Below are 21,910 nucleotides of genomic sequence, written 5' to 3'. Positions count from 1 at the left end.
CTGTGTCAGAGTCTCTGCTAGCCCCTTAGTCCTCAGTGCCACCACTAACCGGGACAGTGATGGACACTAGCGTCTTGGCAGGGGAAGCTGCAAGTGCAGGAATCTTACTTGTGACGAGTCCCCACAGTGGTTCTAAATTTTTTTTTAATGTTTATTTATTTTTTGAGACAGAGTCAGAGCATGAGCACGGGAGGGCAGAGAGAGAGGGAGACACAGAATCCGAAGCAGGATCCAGGCTCCGAGCTGTCAGCACAGAGCCTGATGCGGGGCTCGAACCCATGAACCGCAAGATCATGACCCCAGCCGAAGTCAGACCCTCAACTGACTGACCCCCTCCCCCCAGGCACCCCCTGCTCCAACAGTGGTTCTAAAGTGCAGTGGGATCCGGGGGGGCCCTCTGGCTGTTCCAGTGGTTTCTGTGACACTCCCACCAAGGGCCACACACTAGGCATGGATGCCTGTGAGGTTTCTTGTTCTGGCTTTTCCCCATTGCCCATCACCACCATGCTACTTAAAAGACAAAAACCGTTGTTCCATGTCTGGGTAAGAAAAACCACGTCCCTGGTTTCATTCAGGCAAAACTCAAGAGACCTGAGCAGCACCTTTTCTATTCCTGTGTGACCCCATGCATCTCTTTTGTTTCTGCAGCAAGTTCACCAGCCCTGTGTTACTGCAGCCACACTGCACCCCCACCCCCTCCCAACGCAGGGCAGGTTCTGAAGAGAGGCGGCCCCTGCAGGGGAGGAGACACCTGTGTCCCAGGGCTGAGTCCTGCTGCTCACCCAGGAGGGCCCCGGACCAGGGCTGTGCCTCCTCTCAGGGTTTATATGAACATGTGGGTAACTTCATAGGCTTTCTCTTTTGAGAAAGGAGTGGAAAAAAGCCTGCAGCTCAGTAGGATTTGCATTTTTTAATTGTTCGTTTATTGGACCATGACAGCATACTAATCCTATGCAGTATGGAAATTGGCCAGATGCCACGCCCAAGAACAGGGGCAGTGGGTGAAACCTTTCGAGGAGTTACTGTGCTGAGTGTAGTGCTTGCTAAGAGTTCGTACTGTGTTGGGTGGTATTTGGGGATCTGGACAAGTAAGTGCAGACTTCTGGTAATCTCTACCAAATATTTTACCCCCGTAACATTAAAACCACATTATTGGCTTCAGAGTCACAAAACTGGTTGCTAGCTATGATTTCTGTGACTCTCTATCTAGTGATAACTTCCTTTTCCCTTTAAAAATCCTCCAAGTTGTTTGTAAAAAGAAAAGAATGTAACCTGGAAAATCCGAGTGACTCAGTGATTGTGTCGCTTGTGGGAAATTCCTGGTGACAGTGTGCAGGGACCCCGCTTCTGGCCCAGAGTGTGGGGAAAGTCCATGGGGTCACTTGGCAGGGGTGGGGGTGTGGTCAGAGAAGGGGTCCTGCGTCCCATGTGTGGGTGCATGGCTGTGCACTCTACATGGTTAAATTGGGGCCCCAGTGTGGCTGGGTCTTATGGGTTTCAGGAGAAACCAGACGTGTAGACTGGACTCTCCCAGTTCTTAAACGTGGCCCCTTGGTGTCTTCTCTCTAATGTCCAACGTGTCTGGTGGTATTTGGGTCTGGGGGTGGTGTGAGTTTGATCTCAGGCAGGCCTTGGGAGGCCGTCCCCCATCCCACCTGTAACCGGGGCCCCTGATGCGTGGGGTAAGCACTGATGTCTTCTCCCCCCACCCCCCCACAGCGGAGAGGAGCAGGCTGCAGGAGATGCTGTCGCTGCTGGGGCTGGAGACCTATCAGGCCCAGAAGCTCAGCCTCCAGGACGCCCTGCAGATCAGCAGCGACAGCATGAGAAACTGGGCCCCTCAGGCCCCCAAAGACCTGCCCTGGAATTTCCTCAGGAAGCTGCAGGCCCTCAACGCTGAGGCCAGGAACACCACCATGGTGCTGGATGTGCCCCCGGACGCCAGGCCCATGGAGAAGGAGAGCCAGATGGAAGAGGAGATCATTTACTGGGACGCGGCTGACGACATCTCCGCGGACATCTATTCCTTCTCAGAGCTGCCGACGCCCGACACGCCTGTGAACCCCTTGGACCTTCTCTGTGCCCTTCTGCTCTCCTCAGATGGTTTCCTGCAGCAGGAAATTGTGCTGAAAATGTCCCTGTGCCAGTTTGCACTCCCTCTTGTCTTGCCTGACTCGGAGAACCACTACCACACGTTTCTGCTGTGGGCCCTGAGGGCCGTGGTGCGGACGTGGTGGGCGCAGCCCCCGCGGGGTGTGGGCGGCCTCCGAGAGGACAGCGCGGTGCTGTCCCGGGCTCCCACCTTCGCCTTCGTGCGCATGGAGGTCAGCAGCAACTCCAAGTCACAGCTGCTCAACGCTGTGCTCAGCCCCAGCCACCGGCCACGAGACTGCTTCTGGCATCGCGACCTGAGTGTGGGCACCAACCCCCGGGAGATCGCAGATGGGCTGGTGGAAGTCTCCTGGTTCCTCCCCAGCGGCAGGGAGGACCTGGATGTGTTCCCGGAGCCCGTGGCCTTTCTGAACCTGCGGGGCGACATCGGGTCTCACTGGCTGCAGTTCAAGCTCTTGACCGAGATCTCGTCCGCCGTGTTCATCCTGACCGACAACATCAGCAGGAAGGACTATAAGCTGCTCTACTCCCTGAGGGGCTCAGCCACCAAGTACTATTTCATCCTGAGCCCCTACCGTGGGAAGCGGAACACAAACCTCAGGTTCCTGAACAAGCTCATCCCGGTGCTGAAGATGGACCACTCACACGTACTGGTGAAGGTCAGCAGCACTGACAGCGCAGGCTTCGTGCGCAGGGTCCGCTCCATCGTGGCGCACGTGGCCCGGTCCCCCTGCAGGAGGTTGTCTGTGGAGGAGATGGCGCACGTGGCCCGTAAGCTGGGGCTGAGGGTGGACGAGGACTGTGATGAGTGTCAGCGGGCAAAGCAGCGTATGGAGCGCATCACCAGGAGGATCAAGGACTGTGATGCCTACCGCAGGGACGAGCTGTGGCTGCAGGGGGACCCCTGGCGGAAGGCGGCCCAGGTGGAGAAGGAGCTGTGCCAGGCCCAGAGGGCAGGGGACCCTCCTGACAAGGGCAGGGCGGAGCTGGGGCACCGGCTGCTAGAACTTCGTGCACAGCAGAACCGCCAGGACCCTGCCTGGGGGCTGCAGGAGTTCATCGCAGGCATCAGCAGCGCCTCACTGGCTGAGAAGCAGTACTTCCTGAGGTGGATGGAGTGGGGACTGGCTCGCGTGGCCCAGCCAAGGCCGCGGCAGCCTCCTGAGACCATTCTTAGCCTGAGACCCAAGCACTGTGGCATGGTGGACTTCGGGGAGCTGCTCTGGCCTGAGCCCCTGGGTGTAGAGCACTTCCTGCGGGAGATGGGACAGTTTTACGAGGCAGAAAGCTGCCTGGTGGAGGCAGGGAAGCTGCCGGCCGGCCAGAGGCGGTTTGCCCACTTCCCGGGCCTGGCCCTGGAGCTGCTGCTGAAGGGGCTGCCCTTGGAGCTGATCGACGGCAGCACGCTGAGTACCCCCCTGCACTGGGTCACGGGGCTCCTGAAGGAGCTGCACGTTCGCCTGGAGAGGAGGTCGCGCCTGGTGGTCCTGTCGGCACTGGGTGCACCGGGCACTGGGAAGTCCACGCTTCTCAACACCATGTTTGGGCTGCGCTTTGCCACGGGGCGGGGGTGTGGCCCTCGAGGGGCCTTCATGCAGCTGGTCACCGTGGCCGAGAACTTCAGCCAGGATCTGGGCTGCGACCACATCCTGGTGATAGACTCTGGGGGCTTGATAGGCGGGGCCCTGACCGCAGCCGGGGAGAGGTTTGAGCTGGAGGCCTCCCTGGCCACTCTGCTCATGGGGCTGAGCAACATCACTGTGGTGAGCCTGGCTGAGACGAGGGACATACCACCAGCTGTTCTGCACGCGTTTCTGAGGTTGGAGAAAACGGGGCACGTGCCCAACTATCAGTTTGTGTACCAGAACCTCCAGGATGCGTGTGCCCCCGGCCCCAGGCCTCGGGACAGGAGGCCGCTCCTGGATCCCCCTGGAGACGTGAGCAGAGCTGGCGCACAGATGGAGAAGCAGGGGGACGGCATCCGGACGCTGGCCGACCTGGCCTTTTGTGACCCTGAGAAGCAGCATGTTTGGCACATCCCTGGCCTGTGGCATGGGGTGCCTCCCATGGCTGCGGTGAGCTTGGGGTACAGCGAGGCCATTTTTGAGTTAAAGAGGTGTCTGCTGGAAAACATCAGGAACGGCCTGTCCAACCAGAACAAAAACATCCAGCAGCTCATTGAGCTGGTGAGGCGGCTCTGAGTGTTAGGAGGGGGCCTGTTCTGAAGGTGGTGTGCCTGTGGGGGCTGTGCCCGGCACCTGACCCCGTGAGAAGGGAGAAGGGCAAGAGCCTGGGGGGAGGGGGCTGGGGTTCCCTAAACAGTGTTGAGAGGGAGGTGACCGCACAGACCTGCTCAGAGATGCTCTCGGGAGCCAAGGGGCCCTGGGGCAGGGCGTGCACACACAGCAGGAGTTTGTTCCGTGTGCAGCTCCTTTCCAGGCCCCTGTGCTCTGGCTCCCTTTCCTTCGTCCTTGGGGTGGGGGTAGTAACCCTGCAGCCCAGCCGGTACGGGGTAGGGGTGAGGAGGGGGGGTTGCTGGACGCCGCCCTGAGGAAGTGGAGGCAGGCCCTTCCTCCGTGACCTGCTGGTCCCGACTGACCCCCATGGAGAGTCCCCCCTGGCTCCCTCCACCTCCTGCAGCCGTGTCTGCCCCGCCCCAGACTGTGAGTTCCTTGGGGATGGGGCTCTGTGTGACCTGACTCTGTACCCCCAGGGCCTGGCACAGGGCCCTGCGCACTGTAGGCGCTTAATAAATGTTTGTTAAAAGAGTGGAGTGAATGAACGTGCATGTGATAGTGACAGGTTCCTCTGTTTCCTCAAAGAGGATCACGGTGTCTAAGGAGGTTGCACACAGAGCATCTGTAATGGGGGGGGGGGGGGGGAGGGACACCTGAGAGAAGTGTCCTACAGCTGCCCTGCTGTCCCCTGTCTTTACACAGAGGTCTGCCCTCAGGCTGTTACCAGGAGCACAGAAATAAAAGTCTTCACAGCCACGCTGGGTGTGGCCATCAAGGTCCCACTTTCTAGGCTACGAAGGGAGGCCTAGAGCAGTGAAGCCTCGTCCCACACACCTGGGTGGGGAGAGGGGCTGACCTGATGGGACCCTGCTCAGGGTCGTCACCCCTGGACCCCTGCAGCTGCCAGGCTGACCCAAGCCAGACCCTGGCGTCCGCCCTTCATCTGGCTTCCTGTCTGTGGGCCAGGCTCCCTCCCTGACGTCACCTTGAGCCCCTCCACCATGGATGCTTCAGCCTGATCCTTGCCAGCGTTGGCCCTCCCTGAAGCCGGGGCACCTCAGGATCCCTGGAACCCAGCCCCGCTCCCTCACCAGCTCTGGGGGTCTGCTGCTTAGGCTCTGGGGCTTCCTCCCTTCCATAAGTTGTGACTTTGGGGAAGAACTGGGCCCCCAGTGGTGACCAGGAGCTCCTCCGTGTGTTCCCTGTTCTCCTTTGCCAGACTCCACAAGGGGGCGCCCTCTGGACCGGACCCCTTTCCCAAAGCCCTTTTCTGTACTTCCAGGACGCCCAGGCTGCTGCTCCCCTGATGTTCAGTGCTGTGCCTGGGTCCTTGGAGCCTGGCTCTGGATGCACCAGATGGAAGCTGAAAACATGACCTCTTGCTAATTTAGGAAAACCGGGGCGCTTGGGGGGCTCAGTTGGTTAAACATCCCACTTCAGCTCAGGTTATGGTCTCAAGGTTCATGAGTTCAAGCCCCCCCACGTTGAGCTCTGTGCTGACAGCTTGGAGCCTGGAGCCTGCTTCGAGTTCTGTGTCTCCCTCTTTCTCTGCCCCTCCCCCACTTGCTCTCTCTCTCTTAAAAATAAATAAAAACATTAAAAAAATATATCATTATAAATTTAGGAAAACCTTTTCCCTTCTGAAACTCAGAACCTCTAACCTTCAGGCACTAGAAACTCATCTCTTCAGGATCATTAACACAAATTGTAAGGGGTTGGTTCACCTGGAAATACTAAAACCTCTTCTTACTTTCTTCCCGTAAAGCTGGGGAACTACCCAGTAGCTTCTCCAGCACAGTAAGAATATCAGCCAGGATCATCATGGGTCCAAAGTTCAGACATTGGAAACCTTGCTTAGAATTTTTGAATATCAACCATTTCCCTTAAAAATTGATTCAAGCTCTTCCTGAAATCTGAAATGAAAGTTATCCCTAGTGGCTCCTACTAAGCAAAGATTCTTGACCTTGTTGGGTCTTTCCATTGTCCAAAGATTTAATCACTGAATTCCAGATAATTACGTGTGTGCTTTTTTTTCTGGGGAAAGAGTTCAACAGAGTTTCAAAAGGATGCAGGATCCAAAATAGATTAATAACTGCTTAGTAATCTGGAAAATTATATCCCCCTGACCTAAGATGCTGTGAAATTGCAACTAGTATTTGCCACAAGTGTTTATTTTCATAATAACTGTGAGGTCATGACCTGAGCCAAAATCAAGAGTTGGATGTTCAGTCCATTGAGTCACCCAGGTGCCCCCCTTGCTAAAAGTGTTTAAACTTTTGCAAACAGACCAGTCTGAAGACAGGGTGTAACAGAATCTGAGCACGAGGTTGCCTCAGACAGGACCCCACTGGTGGGTATACTCAGTAACTGCACCCACCCCCACCGCAGCTGCCTGGGCAATGTCAGAAGACTGTCACCTCTCAGGTGCAGGGACAGGAGAGGTTGTGCTGGAGCCAAGTGATTTTCCCAGAAATCTCCCCTAATCCTTTCTTAGGTGATGTTCAATTCCACGAGGGGTTCTCCTTCACACACTGAAGTCAGAGCTGCTCTTGTGATTCTAGTTTTTACAATACTTAGGCCTTGCCTAGTGACCTGGGGCTCGGAACGCTAAGTCTAAGTTTGCCCTGCCCATTCCTGGAGACATCAGGGTCTGAGGGGCCCTGGGATTTGCCACGGGGCTACTGGGCACTGATATCCTTGGAGCCAAGCTTGGTGAGGTGGAGAGCCACTCAGAGAAGGTGGACAGGCAGCTCCCAGGGGAGTCTGTTAGTCAGTGATGGAGTAAATGTGCCTGGGAGTCTGCGACCAGGCACAAGAGAGCCTGCCCCTCTCCCAGGGAAGAGCTCTCAGCCTGTGGGGCACCTGGGCCATTGCTTCCTGCTAATTATGTTGCCCTTGAGCAAAGTCTTCACAGCCACGCTGGGTGAGGCCAGTGGCCTCAACTTCCCTAGGCCTTACCCCGCCACCACTAGCACCTGCTCTGGGGAGGGTGCACAAGCCTGGTGTTTGAGGAACCAGTCTGTGCTCACGGCACTGCACACCCACAAGTCTTATGCAGAGGAAAGTGCCTATAACAGGACATCTTGTAATCAGTGGTATCTTAAAATTTGCAGCCCTTTCTCTTTTATTTATTTTTAAGACAGAGACAGAGAGACAGGGCATGAGTGGGGAATGGGGCAGAAAGAGAGGGAGACACAGAATCTGAAGCAGGACCCAGGCTCCAAGCTGTCAGCACAGAGCCTGACATGGGGCTCGAACTCACGAACTGTGAGATCATGACCTGAGCCGAAGTCGGATGCTCAACCAACTGAGCCACCTGGGTGCCCCAGCCCTTTCTCTTTCTTAATAGTACCTAAAGCAATGTCTTCTAATCAACATTATCTTAGACTTCTCGAAACACAGGAGGGCTGGTGTTGAGAAATCTGCACCAATGTAAACCTGATACGGCAGCTCTCTCCAGCTCCTCAGATGTAATTAGCCCAGTTAAAAAAAAAACAACAAAACTTTATTTTTTTTTTCTAAATCAGTCAATAAAAAAATGATTTTGGCTATAAACTTGTCCTGAGTTCCTAAGACTTCATCCAAATTACGCCGGAGTGCAGCTTTATAGGCCCAGGTGAGTCAGGACCACAGAAGAGACCCAGGTGACCTTGATCCTGACTTTGGCGGCCTCCTGCCCGCCAACCCACACTCTGTGCCCCATGGCTTTGTTCATACTGTTGTCTGCCTGGGGCTCCTACCTGTTCCTTTCCTGGCAGACTCTGGCTGTCACCTCTCTCAGGATGGCCTCAGGTGGCAGCTCCCACTCCATTCCACCCTCTGAGGGGTGCCTTGTCCTCATCCTTGTCTTTTCTCCTTTTACTTGTCTGCTTTTCTGCCCTCTTGTCTGGGGTCCCTGTGGGAGGCAGAGCCTCTTGCTCATTTTTTGTGTCCAGATCTAGCCTGGTGTGTGAGAACCAGGGAGCAAAACTCCAGCTGCTGGCACACAGGAGGCCCATCTACCCGGCCTGGCTGGCAGGAGACCACGCCTCCTCCCTCGGCACCCCAAAGCAGAACATCACTAACCCAGCAAACCTGCCCCTTCATCCTGGGTCCCAGCAGAGGGAGAGCGGAGGTGGGGGAACTGAGATCAGAGCCCCTCTGGCTATCTGTGCAAGAAACAGGACAATTCAAGACTCTGCTGTAACTGGATGTCAGTGGTGGTTCGGCTTAGTTCCACAACAGAGCTGAAAACCTCTGGTGAATGTTTGGTCACTAGGAGATGAATTACCGGGAGTATGAAGAACCAGATTTAGCAGAGGTTTACAAAATGCAAAAACGTCAGCAGTTCTGAGTTAGGATAAGTCCAAACGAATGGGGTTGTCTCGGCTAATCCTGCATCCAACAGGAAAGCATCCATCCTTGAGGCTAGATTCTGGTGACTTCCGGGACATGAAACCACGTTCCAGGCTGGACTGCCTTCTGCAAGTCCAGCTGGGCCCAGAGTCTCTGTCTCACCCAATGTTGTCCCGCAGCCTGGCCGGCACTCTATCCTCGAATACAGGTGCACCTGTAAGCTGTGCTGGAGCCCACTGGGCTGTCTCAGAGACTTGCAGCACCCCCCTCCTCTGCCTTGTGGCCTAAGAGTGGTAGGACTGGGCTAAGGCCAGGCCCCTCAGAGTGAGCGCTGCCATGATCTTGTAGCCAGTGGTAGAAAAGGGCTGTGAGAAGCACCAAACAGGCCTGTCCTCAAGAAGGATCTCTACAAATTAGGTTCTGGAAGACTCCCACATAAACTTGGAGTTTAGGACTTAATCCTGGCTGCACATCAGAATCATATAAGCAGCACCGGGAAAGCTTGGGGATGGCCCCCTCCACCCCAGTTCTGTACCTGTGCTGTGGGGCCCAGTAGACTCAAACGAGCAGACACTACCACTTTGAAAGCATACAGGTGACCCTAGCTCTTCCTGGTACTATCATGAGGAGAGCAAAGAGGCTCACATCTGAGAAAAAACAGGTGTACACCCTCATCTTCCCAGGATTCTGGTCTGGGGACCCAGGAGGGCCCTTTGTGTGGGTCCCTTGTTCCTAAAGGTGGCTACTCCATTTCTAGGAGGTCCCCCAGGGCCAGCACTGAGCCTTCTGCACCCACCTCCAGAAATCCAGGCCATTCCCCCATCCTACATGGTTCTGAATGTTCATGCCCACCCAGGGAGGGGAAAACCCCAAATAAGGAATAATCACACACTTTGGAACAAGAAGGCTTGCTACTATTGGCTGGTTCTGTGACCTCAGGTGACTCTCTGACCTCTATCTTCTTTTCTGCAAAACCTGGACAATATTGCCTCCTTTACAGGGTTTATGGGAGAAGCAAAGTACATGAAAACACTAACCAATGGCAATTACAGAAAAATAAAACACCCATTAAGCTTTTTCCACTGGTGATTTAAAACAATGTGAAAATTGATACTGATGCTTAAATAAATTTTTTCAGTTATTTTAATCATGCAAACACACAAGACCCACCCTCAAACAAGGCCTAAGGGACAGTGACATGAAGACAAACATAAATTTGAGGGTGTGACTGCCTGACGCCTTGAGGATGAAATGAACCAGAGGCGCCTCTGCCCAGCAGCCCTGCACTGCCGCCTGCTGCTCCAGTAGAATTCAGAAATCACCTTCGCTGGAACACCAGCCTTCCTTTCTCTGGGGAGCGTGGTGTTCCTGTGAGCCCTCATGAATCCTTCATATTAAGTTCATCTCCCTAAGCAGATGTACACGTCAGGGACTCTACCTGCAACATGGGCTCAAACTCACAACCCCAAGATCAAGAGTGGCATGCTCCACAGGCTGAGCTAGCCAGGCACCCTGGCTTTATTCTGTTTTTTAAAAAACATTTATTAGTTGCATTTACAATGTAATTTTCACAACTGTCATTGTTCCCATTTTACAGATGAGAGAAACTGAAGCTCTGGAAAGGTCAAGTCACTTGCCTAAGTTGCACAGCCAGGAGCCTATAATTCACATACCAGATCCCATATTCCTCAGCATGTTGGGCAGATTTAAAACTTTTCAAATTATGAAATTATCAAACTTTATGGAAACTTTAAAAGAAAAAAAATGTCAGTTTAAAAGGGTCCTTTGAGGGGGCGCATGGATGGCTCAGTCCATTAAGCATCTGACTCTTAAAAAATTTTTTTTTAAATGTTTATTTATTTTTGAGAGATAGAGCATGAGCAGGGGAGGGGCAGAGAGAGAGGGAGACACAGAATCTGAAGCAGGCCCCAGGATCTGAGCTGTCAGCACAGAGCATGATGTGGGGCTCACACCCTTGAACTGAGAGATCTTGACGTAAGCTGAAGTCAGACGCCCAACTGTGCCACCCAGGTGCCCCTAAGCATCCAACTCTTGATCTCAGCTCAGGTCTTGATCTCAGGGGTGTGAGTTCAGGCCCCACATTGGGCCCAATGCTGGGCGTGGAGCCTAAAGAAAAAAAAAAGGTCCTTTGGGAAAAGGTCCTTATCTGGAAAGTATTGTGATTGGAGAACAGATCATTCTTGTTCTATCTCCTTATCCAGTATGCAGAGCAGTTGGAGGCCACAGTTTAAAAATTTAGAAATAAAACATTTCTAGTGAGTTGGACATGAGAGATGCTGTCCCTTGATGAAGATTGTTTTTGAGCTTCTAGTTGTCACAGAAATCTTTATTATGGAAAATACAGTGGCTGCAAGCCAAGAGACATATCTTGGTCCCTCTGCCCCTCCCCTGTGTCATCTTGGGTAACTCACCATCCACTTTTGCTTCTATTTCCCCTCCACGTAGATGACAATCCAGTCCTCCCTACCATGAGAAACCACAGGAGTATACAAGCAGCATTAGGGTCAATGATGTAGGTCAAAAATGGCCAAATGTTGGAATTCCATATCATTCAGCCTATCAATAACAATCATTTATCGTAACAGCTCTATGAGGTAGTTGTGCTAATAAAACACATCTTCTAGATTGTGGAGCTGAGGCTCAGTTCCACAAAGACTGCCACACCTGGGCCGGACTCGAGTCCAGGCTTTTCCATTTCTGTGAGGAGTTCTGAAATAAGATACCCAGTGTTGCTATTTTTCCCCTCTGATAACAATTACTGGATACCCGATTACAGCCACAATGCTCTGGTTTGAGTATGAATTTCCTTACTATCCAGCCTTTTCTTACACATTTCCTTCCCCAAGAACAAGACACTAGGGTTTGGGCCCATGTGAAACCCTACCTATTCCCCCAAAGAACTGGGTTAAGTTTTAACCAAAACGTATTTCTTCTTTTTGTGGATACAAGCCAGAAGGGGTTTTTATTTTTTTAAATTTATTTTTATTAAGAAACTTTTAAAAATGTTTGTTTGTTTTTGAGAGACCGAGTGTGAGCGGGGGAGGGGCAGAGAGAGAGAGACACAGAATCCGAAGCTGCTCCAGGCTCTGAGCTGTCAGATCCCAGGGCTCGAACCCACGAAACACAAGCTCAAGTCAGACGCTTAACTGACTGAGCCACCCAGGCGCCCCTTTCCTTTTATTTTTAAATAATATTATTTGGAGGCAGAACTCAGCAGCCTGATTTCTAGAATCTGGGGACGAGCTCCGCTCACATCCGAGTCCCAAGGGCTCCCAAGGGCTCCGGTGAGAGAGCGGTACGTCCAAGTCCGGCGAACGCCAAGCTGTCCCGGAGGCCCTTTCCCTGCCGGTGCGAGCTCCAGGAGGGCGAGACTTCACCTCCGCACCACCCACGTTCCGAACCTGAACCACCGCGCACACGCCGACCGTGGCAGGCCGAGGAGAGGTGCATGGCTAGGCGTTCCTGGGCTGCTTGTTGCGGGGAAGTCCAGCTCCCAGCATTGCTCCCAGAGGAGGAGCCCGCCGACCTGCCACTGAAGTCAGGCTGCGCCCGGGCCGGAGAGACCCCGCCTACCTGCCTGCGGGGCCGCCCTGGCTGAGAGACCCAGACCTTCAGCAGCCTCGCCCGGGACAAGCAGCAAGCACGCGAGCAGACCCGCTCCGACTGAGAAGCCCCACCCGTCTTGCTGCTGCTCGGCGGCCCCTCAGCGCCCGGGAGGTCCCGCCCCGACATAGAGACCCCGCCCACTAGCGGGCCTGCCCACGAAGACAAGCCCCGCCCCAGCCGGGAGGCAAGGCCCCACCCCCGCAGACAGGTTCCTGCCCCGATCGGGAGACCCCGCCAATTCCGCGGGGTCGAACCCGGCCAAGCGCGGGATCCGATTTGGTCTAGTCTGCCATCGTAGCCTCCCGAGGGTTGACCTTTGCCCTGAGCTCGCCCCGCCCCGTCTCCCCTCCCGGCGCCGTGGTACATCCGGCGCGTTGCGCTTGGCCCAAGATGGCGGCGCCCGTGTGCTTCCGCGGGCTCAGGCTGCGGGTGAGTGAGCGACGCTGGCGGGGTCCTGCGGTTCGTGGTCGGGGCCTTAGTCTCCGTGTCACGTACTCCTTATCTCACAGGCGCTGTCTTGGAGCCGAGAGCTGCCGTGCTCCTGGTGCGCCCTGCACACGTCAGCGGTCTGCACTAAGGTGAGCACGGCCGGGCGCGTGGGCGGTGTGGCCGCGGCTTGGGTCGGTGGGTGATCTCAGTGTCACGGCCCCTCCCTGCTTCTAGAACCGGGCGGCCCGAGTCAGAGTGGGCAAGGGGGACAAGCCGGTGACTTACGAGGAGGCGCATGCTCCGCACTACATCGCTCACCGCAAGGGCTGGCTGTCGCTGCATACAGGTGAGGGGGCAGCGGGGGCCGCTGTGCTGGGGGCTGTGGGAAGGAGAAGTTCTCGGCTGCGGCCTGTGACACAGCGTGAGATAAACACGTGCAAGAGGCTTCTTTCAGCTCCTACTTTTTCACAGGTTTTATTTCCAGATTTCATATTCGTGAGTTGTGTGCGGCGTGTGCTGTCACCCTCATTCTTAGACGGGGCAGCGCAGCGACCTCGCGTACTCCTCCGCTGAGGTTGAGCGAGGCTTTGCCTTCTTGTTTCAGCGTCCGTGCTGTAAACAAGTGTTCTTTTTGAGATCTGCTAGTGCTCCGTTTTTACGATTTTGTGCTTTTCGTCGGTGATTCCACCGCCTTAAAATAGCCCAGATGCTGAACCGTGAAGCACAAGAAGGGTGTGACACACATTGCAGAGAAAATCTGCACGTCGGGTGGGCTTTCTTTCAGGCATGAGTTACAATGCTGCTGACAGAGAGTTCAGTGTTAATCGCCTTGTATTAAACAAGGTGTCTTTAAACAGAAACATGTGAAACGAAGTTACGTATTGATGTGTTGACCAAAATATCTTAATCAAGGGCATACAGAAACGTAACCCTGTATTTCCCCCAGGAGCGATGGTTCAATGTTCCCTACTTCGTTGTTCATGGTGATTTTATAGAATATAACCATTAGCTGATTAGGATCAGCTGTATTTTCTTCATTATGAGGGTTCTCAGCTTTTGGATGTGTTGAGATCCATCTGTCTAGAAAACTTACTTAAAATACACATGACTGCCCTCCACCCTGTTCAGGTTCTGGTCCTAAGGTCTGGGGATGGGTGTGGATGCTCTAAGATGTGCAGGAGTTGCAGGAGCTATACTGAGAATCCACTGGTTGAGACTGCGTACCTGGCTGGTGAGAGAGCTCATGGCCCCTATCTCTGAAGCTGGTGGCCTCATCTCTCGGGACCAAAGGGTGGCCAGTGCTTCTATAAGGAGCCCAGAAAGAGTGTGAAAGGGCTAGACAAAAAGGATCATCTGGGTTTTGTGCCCTGTTAAGGCCTTGCTCTTCTATTTTGTAAAACAAGGATAACCAATAATATCTACTTCACAGGATTTGTTCGGGAATTTAATGAAATAATGTACTTTGAACCAAAAAAATTTTTTTTAAATATAATTTACTGTCAAATTGGCTTACATACAACACCCAGTGCTCATCCCAACAAGTGCCCTCCTCAATGCCCATCACCCATTCCCCCCCCCCCCCCCATCCACCCTGTTTGTTCTCTGTATTTAAGAGTCTCTTGTGGTTTGCCTCCCTCCCTCTCTGTAACTTTTTTCCCCCTTCCCTTCTCCTCTGGTCTTCTGTTAAGTTTCTCAAGTTCCACATATCAGTGAAAACATGTGATATCTGTCCTTCTTTCACTGACTTACTTCACTCAGCATAATACCCTCCAGTTCCATCCACTTTGCTGCAAATGGCATGATTTCATTCTTTCTCATTGCCAAGTAGTATTCCATTGTATATATAAACCACATCTTCTTTATCCATTCGTCAGTTGATGGACATTTAGGCTCTTTCCATAATTTGGCTATTGTTGAAAGTGATGCTATAAACATTGGGGTACATGTGCCCCTATGCATCAGCACTCCTGTATCCCTTGGGTAAATTCCTAGCAGTGCTATTGCTGGGTTGTAGGGTAGGTCTATTTTTAATTTTCTGAGGAACCTCCACACTGTTTTCCAGAGTGGCTGCACCAGTTTGCATTCCCACCAACAGTGCAAGAGAGTTCCCGTTTCTCCACATCCTCTCCAGCATCTATAGTCTCCTGATTTGTTCATTTTAGCCACTCTGGCGTGAGGTGGTATCTCAGTGTGGCTTTGATTTGTATTTCCCTGATGATGAGTGACGTTGAGCATCTTTTCATGTGTCTGTTGGCCATCTGGATGTCTTCTTTGGAGAAATGTTCATGTCTTCTGCCCATTTCTTCACGGGGTTATTTGTTTTTTTTGGGTGCTGAGTTTGGTAAGTTCTTTATAGATTTTGGATACTAACTCTTTATCCGATATGTCATTTGCAAATATCTTTTCCCATTCCATCGGTTGCCTTTGAGTTTTGTTGATTGTTTCCTTTGCAGTGCGGAAGCTTTTTATCTTGATGAGGTCCCCATAGTTCATTTTTGCTTTTAATTCCCTTACCTTTGGAGATGTGTTGAGCAAGAAGTTGCTGTGGCTGAGGAGGTTGTTGCCTACTTTCTGCTCTAGGGTTTTGATGGTTTCCTGTCTCACATTTAGGTCTTTCATCCATTTTGAGTTTATTTTTGTGAATGGTGTAATAAAGTGGTCTAGTTTCATTCTTCTGCATGTTGCTGTCCAGTTCTCCCAGCACCATTTGCTGAAGAGACTGTCTTCTTTCCATTGGATGCTGTTTCCTGCTTTGTCAAAGATTAGTTGACCATACTTTGTGGGTCCAATTCTGGGTTCTCTATTCTATTCCATTGGTCTATGTGTCTGTTTTTGTGCCAATACCATGATTACGACTTTGTAGTAGAGGCTAAAGTCTGGGATTGTGATGCCTCCTGCTTTGGTTTTCTTCTTTAATATACTTTGGCTATTTGGGGTCTTTTGTGGTTCCATACAAATTTTAGGATTGTTTGTTTTAGCTTTGAGAAGAATGCTGGTGCAGTTTTGGGATTGCATTGAATGTGTAGATTGCTTTGGGTAGTATTGACCTTTTAACAATATTTATTCTTCCAATCCATGAGCATGGGATGTTTTTCCATTTCTTTGTGTCTTCTTCAATTTTTTTCATAAGCTTTCTATAGTTTTCAGCATATAGAGCTTTTACATATTTGGTTAGGTTTATTCCTAGGTATTTTATGGTTCTTAGTGCAGTTGTAAGTGGGATCAGTTTTTTTTCTCTTTCTGTTGTTTCATTATCGGTGTATAAAAATGCAGCCGATTTCTGTACATTGATTTTGTACCCTCCGACTTTGCTGAATTCATGTATCAGTTCTAGCAGTCTTTTGGTGGAGTCTTTCGGGTTTTCCGTATAGGGAATCGTGTCATCTGCGAAAAGTGAAAGTTTGACTTCTTCTTTGCCAGTTTTGATGCCTTTTGTTTCATTTTGTTGTCTGATTGCTGATGCTAGCACTTCCAACACTATGTTAACAGCAGTGAGAGTGGACATCCCTGTCGTGTTCCTGACCTCAGGGGGAAAGCTCTCAGTTTTTCCCCATTGAGGATGATGTTAGCTGTGGGCTTTTCATCTATGGCTCTTATGATCTTTAAGTATGTTCCTTCCATCCCGACTTTCTTGCAGGTTTTATTATGAAAGGATGCTGTATTTTGTCAAATGCTTTTTCTGCATCAATTGACAGGATCATATGGTTCTCCTCCTTTGTTTTATTAATGTGATGTATCACATTGATTTGCGAATGTTGAACCAGCTCTGCAGCCCAGGAATGAATCCCATTTGCATGGTGAATAATTCGTTTTATGTGCTGTTGAATGTGATTTCCTAGTATTTCATTGAGAATTTTTGCATCCATGTTCATCAGGGATATTGGCCTGTAATTCTCCTTTTTTGTGGGGTCTTTGGTTTGGGAATCAGGGTAATGCTGGCTTCATAGAATGAGTCTGGAAGTTTTCCTTCTGTTTCTGTTTTTTGGAACATCTTGAGAAGGATAGGTATTAACTGTGCTTTAAATGTATGGTAGAATTCTCTTGGAAGCCATGTGGTCTAGGACTCTTATTTGTTGGCAGATTTTTGATGATTGAATTTCTTCACTAGTTATGGGTCTGTTCAAATTTTCTGTTTCTTTCTGTTTGAGTTTTGATAGTTGTGGGTATCCAGGAATTTGTCCATTTCTTCCAGGTTGTGCAGTTTGTTGGCATATAATTTTTTATAGTGTTCTCTGATAATTGCTTCTATTTCTGAGTGATTGGTTGTGATAAATCCATTTTCATTCATGATTTTATCTCTTTGGATCCTCTCTCTTTTTGAGAAGTCTGGCTAGGGGTTTATCAATTTTGTTTATTTTTTCAAAAAACCAACTCTTGGTTCTATTGATCTATTGATCTGTTTTTTTTGGATTCTATATTGTTTATTTGTGCTCTGATCTTTATTATTTCTCTTCCCCTGCTGGGTTTCGGTTTCTCTGTTGTTCTGCTTCTAGTTCTTTTAGGTGTGCTGTTAGATTTTTGTGTTTGGGATCTTTCTTGTTTCTTGAGATAGGCCTGGATTGCAATGTATTTTCCTCTTAGGACTGCCTTTGATGCATCCCAAAGGGTTTGGATTGTTGTGTTTTCGTTTTCATTGGTTTCCATGTATTTTTAAATTTCTTCTTTAATTGCCTGGTTGACCCATTCGTTCTTTAGTAGGATGTTCTTTAACCTCCATGCATTTGGAGGTTTCTCAAACTTTGTCCTGTGATTAATTTCAAGTTTCATGGCATTGTGATCTGAAAGTGTGCATGGTATGATCTCAATTCTTTCATATTTATTGAGGGCTGTTTTGTGACCCAGTATGTGATCTATCTTGGAGAATGTTCCCTGTGCACTCAAGAAGAATGTATATTCTGTTGCTGCAGGATGAAAAGTTCTAAATGTATCTGTTAAGTCCATCTGGTCCAGTGTATCATTCAGGGCCATTGTTTCTTTATTGATTTTCTGTCTAGATGACCTGTCCATTGTTGTAAGTGGAGTGTTAAACTGCCCCTGCAGTTACCACATTCTTATCAATAAGGTTGTTTATGTTTGTGATTAGTTGTTTTATCTGTTTGGGTGCTGCCGAATTCAGTGCATAGACATTTATAATTGTTAGTTCTTCCTTATGGATAGACCCTGTAATTATTATATACTTCCCTTTTTCCTCTCTTGTTACAGCCTTCAGTTTAAAATCTAGTTTGTCTGATAGAAGTATGGGTACTCCAGCTTTCTTTTGACTTCCAGGAGCATGATAGATAGTTCTCCATCCCCTCAGTTTCAATCTGAAGGTGTCCTCAGGTCTAAAATGGGTCTCTTGTAGACAGCAAATAGATGGGTCTTGTTTTTTTTATCCACTCTGATACCCTATGTCGTTTGGTTGGAGCACTTAGTCCATTTACATTCAGTGTTATTATTGAAAGATATGGGTTTAGAGTTTTTGTATTATCCATAGATTTCATGCTTGTAGTGATGTCTCTGGTCCTTTGTGGTCTTTGCAGCATTTCACTCACAGTGTCCCCCTTAGGATCTCTTGTACGGCTGGTTTAGCGGTGATGAATTCCTTCAGTTTTTGTTCATTTGGGAAGACCTTTATCTCTCCTATTCTGAATGACAGGCTTGCTGGATAAAGGATTCTTGGCTGCATATTTTTCCTGCTCATCACATTGAATATTTCCTATACTCCATTCTGGCCTGCCAAGTTTCAGTAGATAGGTCTGCTACTACCCTTATGTGTCTACCCTTGTAGGTTAAGGCCTGTTTATCCCTGACTGCTTTCAGAATTCTCTCTTTAACTTTGTATTTTGCCAGTTTCACTATGATATGTCGTGCAGAAATCTATTTAAGTTACGTTTGAAAGGTGATTCGGATGCCTCCTGGATTTCAATTCTGTTTCCTTCCCCAGATGGGAGAAGTTCTCAGCTATGGTTTCTTCAAGTACAGCTTCTGCCCCTTTCTCTCTCTCTTCTTCTTCTGGACCTCCTATGATACAGATATTGTTCGGTTTCACTGAATCACTTACTACTACTAATTCTCCCCTTGTGATCCAGAATTTTTTTATCTTTCTTTTTCTCAGTTTCATCCTTTTCCATAATTTTATCTTCTGTTTCATTTAATCTCCCCTATGCCTCTTCAGTCCTTGCTGTCACTGCCTCTAGTTTATTTTGCACCTCATTTATTGCATTTTTTTTAATTCATCATAACTATTTTTTAGTTCCTTGATCTTGGCAGCAATAGATTCTCTGCTGTCTTGTATGCTTTTTTCAAACCCAGCGATTATTCTTATGACTATTATTTTATCTTGTTCAGTTATGTTGTTTGTGTTTTAAAACGTTGTTATGTGTCCTGCACCTGCAAGCACTACTATATTAAAGAGGAGTGATACACTGTCCAGGGCCTGGCCCTTCAGGAGGTGTTTTTTGGAGTGTGTTACTTGCTCTCTGTTGTTGTGACTTTGGTTACCTTATCTCCCTACTCATAGTGATGTTTTGAACCCTCCATCAGTTGTGCTTTGATTTGTTTGCTGAAGTAGCCCTTAATAGGAAAACAAACAAAAAAACAGAAAACAAAAACAAACACACACAAAAAAACCCCAAAAACAAAAAACCAGAAACACCAGCTACAAGTAAACAGCAGGGTGGAGGTGGTGCTGATTGAAGAGGCCTTATCCCATACAAAGAAATGACAGGGACAGGGAAAAAGAAAAAATAAAAATTGACCAGTCAGAGAAACTATACGGCTTAATCCAGAGAGAGAGAAAGGAAAATAAAAAAAGGAGGTGTAGAACATGTATCAAAAGAATAGATTAAATGTGTCTGCTTAAACAAACCAACAACCAGAATAACCCGATTGGAGGAGGGAAGATATGAGAAGGAAAAAAGGAAGAATATATCTATATAATAAGAATTGTCTGAGAATTAATCCAGGCAGTGCAGCAGCACAGGTCTGGAGGAGCATCTATCTGTCTGGTCTTTAGCATCAAGCCTGCTCGAGTATCTAGTAGATTCGTAGTTACCCGGCACAGAGGGGCATGGTTTGGTGTAGGTGGGTCCCGCCTCCACTGGGGGCCCTGCTGTCTGATCCCTGAGGACCCACCTTGGTGGTGATGGGGAGAAAAATGGCGACACCCCAGTCTCTCCTCCACAGACCGGGTGTCCCAAACCACTCTGTTCGAGCCGTCCTCACTGTGCCATGGGTGCAAAAGAGGCGGTTTGCCCCGCTCTGCTGACTCCTGTGACTCCCTGGTGCTTGGCTGGGATTCAAACTCCTGCTCCATGCACCCCAGTACTGGGGAAGTGCTGCTTGGCACCGCCCGATATATGGTCTCTGGCTGGCAGGCGCAGGCAGTCTTTGTGCTTTGAGCAGATGTATGCCTTCTTCCCACAGCATTCCAGGGAGGGGATCGCTTTCTCCTACTGCAGACTGTGTCTCTGACCTAGCCACCAGTCTTGGGCAGGCTCCCGCTCCTCCCCAGGTGCGCGGTCAGGGCAGCCAGCCCCCAGAGTAAGCCCCGCAGTAAGAGAGTGGATCTCTTCCTCCTGGTCCATGATTTTCTCTTGTCCAAATACAGTCCTATGCTTCCCCAGCCTCTGTTTCTCTTCCCTTTGTCTCTCTGCAGAAGGGGATCCCTCCACTCGGTTCATTTTCTCTCTCCCAGTTCACAATCATGCACCTATGGCCTGTCAGGTTGTCCCAGTGGGTCCCTGGAAGCTACTTTGTCACTTTGCCTTCTGGACTCTTGGAGTTCAAAGTCCTTTGGCTTCAACACTGCTTTGTTTGAGAGACGAGGGAACTTCGGGTCCCCCTACTTCTCTGCCATGTTGGCCCCCCTGTACTTTGGACTTTAAAGTGGTACTCTTTTTATTTCACTTATGGAAGAAAAGAGAAGAAGCCAGGGTGGGGGGTGGAATTGAGTGCCAAGGGCTCTTGGATGTTACCTCCGGAGGTTTTGCTGATTCTTCACGGTGCCCTTCTCTCTTCAGGTAACCTGGATGGGGAGGACCATGCTGCAGAGCGAACAGTGGAGGATGTTTTCCTTCGAAAGTTCATGCTGGGCACTTTTCCAGGGTGTCTGGCTGACCAGGTTATCCTGAAGCGCCGGGCTAATCAGGTGGAGATCTGTGCCCTGGTCCTGAGGCAGCTGCCTGCATACAAGTTCTACTTCCTGGTGGGTTACAGTGAAACTCTGCTCTCCCACTTTTACAAATGTCCTGTCCGTCTGCACCTCCAAACTGTGCCCTCCAAGGTTGTGTACAAGTACATCTAGCACAGTCACTTTTTTTGCATCAGGCTTGAGCCTGCCAAGGACAGGAATGTGTGGGAAAGGGGTGAAGTGGGAATGGGGAAAATGTATCCCTTCAGTGAACTGAGGATTCATTTTCAAAGCTGCTGTTCAATAAATACTTTCCATGTTGTCTTGCCTCTTGGTTTGTCTTTACTCTTTAGAGAACTGGAATAGAGTCCTTTTGAGGGTGCTCCAAGGCTCCCAGACAGGCCAGGCCGCCAGTTGTTCGAGGTTTGGGTAACAGCTGCAATGCAATGATTATCTTGTGCCAATCACTTTATCAGGAACTTTACTGAAAGTTCTTTGTTTTCTCTCAAAATGGAAAGATCCGTTTTTGGTGATTATAAAATAATGTTGAGTTTAAATAATTTTAAACAATATATACATGTGTCCACCATGAAAGTTTCTTGTAATTCTCCCACAGAGAGAACGACTGGGTACAGTTTATTTGCAGATGCACCTCCCCCTCCCCCCCGCCGCCCAGAAACACCCTAATGCGTACCCATTGTTTTATTACACAAGATTTCAACAGAGCAGCGACTCTGTGCCACAGACTCTTCTGATTGCTCGGAATCCATCAGTGAACAAAACATTCTGTTCCAGGATCCCTGCCTCCATGACACTTGTGTCTCTGTGGAGGTGGGCATGACTCCAAGCAGGTGAGGGAGGTAGACCTATAGCTCAGTGGGAGAGAGCATTTCAGAAAGTGGCATTTGCAAAAACTGCATATGGTGCTGGGTGGTGGGGCAGGAATTGCTGACCAATTTCACTCTGACTCTGACCTTGACCCTCACCTTGATACACTTAACCTTGAACTTCAACCTCACATATCCTACTCCCAACTCTGACCTTGACTCATTACCCT

General features: G+C 49.8%; 2 protein-coding genes across 6 annotated transcripts in view; both read left to right on the top strand.

Moving 5' to 3' along the window:
• Window positions 1-4,880, top strand: part of LOC122487615 (up-regulator of cell proliferation) — a 57,789-nt gene extending 52,909 nt beyond the window's left edge. For all 4 annotated transcript variants that reach the window (XM_043588319.1, XM_043588318.1, XM_043588317.1 and 1 more), the window contains one exon: window positions 1,720-4,880. In XM_043588319.1, the coding sequence (XP_043444254.1) occupies window positions 1,720-4,313 (2,594 nt within the window). In that variant the 3' untranslated portion in view covers window positions 4,314-4,880. The remainder of the gene's footprint in view (window positions 1-1,719) is intronic.
• Window positions 4,881-12,478: 7,598 nt separating this feature from the next.
• MRPS24 (mitochondrial ribosomal protein S24) lies at window positions 12,479-21,175 on the top strand. Of its 2 annotated transcripts, none has more exons than XM_043588321.1 (4): window positions 12,479-12,740; window positions 12,791-12,889; window positions 12,975-13,086; window positions 20,744-21,175. In XM_043588321.1, exons 1-4 carry the CDS (start codon window positions 12,702-12,704, stop codon window positions 21,025-21,027), a joined length of 534 nt encoding a protein of 177 aa, XP_043444256.1. In that variant the 5' UTR covers window positions 12,479-12,701; the 3' UTR covers window positions 21,028-21,175. The 2 variants fall into 2 exon arrangements, with proteins under 2 accessions (XP_043444256.1, XP_043444257.1); XM_043588322.1 differs by having other exon boundaries at window positions 12,480-12,740; window positions 12,821-12,889.
• The last annotated feature ends 735 nt before the right edge of the window (window positions 21,176-21,910 follow it).

This window comes from Prionailurus bengalensis, chromosome A2 (genome assembly GCF_016509475.1).
Source record: "Prionailurus bengalensis isolate Pbe53 chromosome A2, Fcat_Pben_1.1_paternal_pri, whole genome shotgun sequence".
NCBI lineage: Eukaryota > Metazoa > Chordata > Mammalia > Carnivora > Felidae > Prionailurus > Prionailurus bengalensis.
The sequence above is the reverse complement of the archived record's forward strand: the minus strand, read 5'-3'. Positions and strand labels throughout refer to the sequence as shown.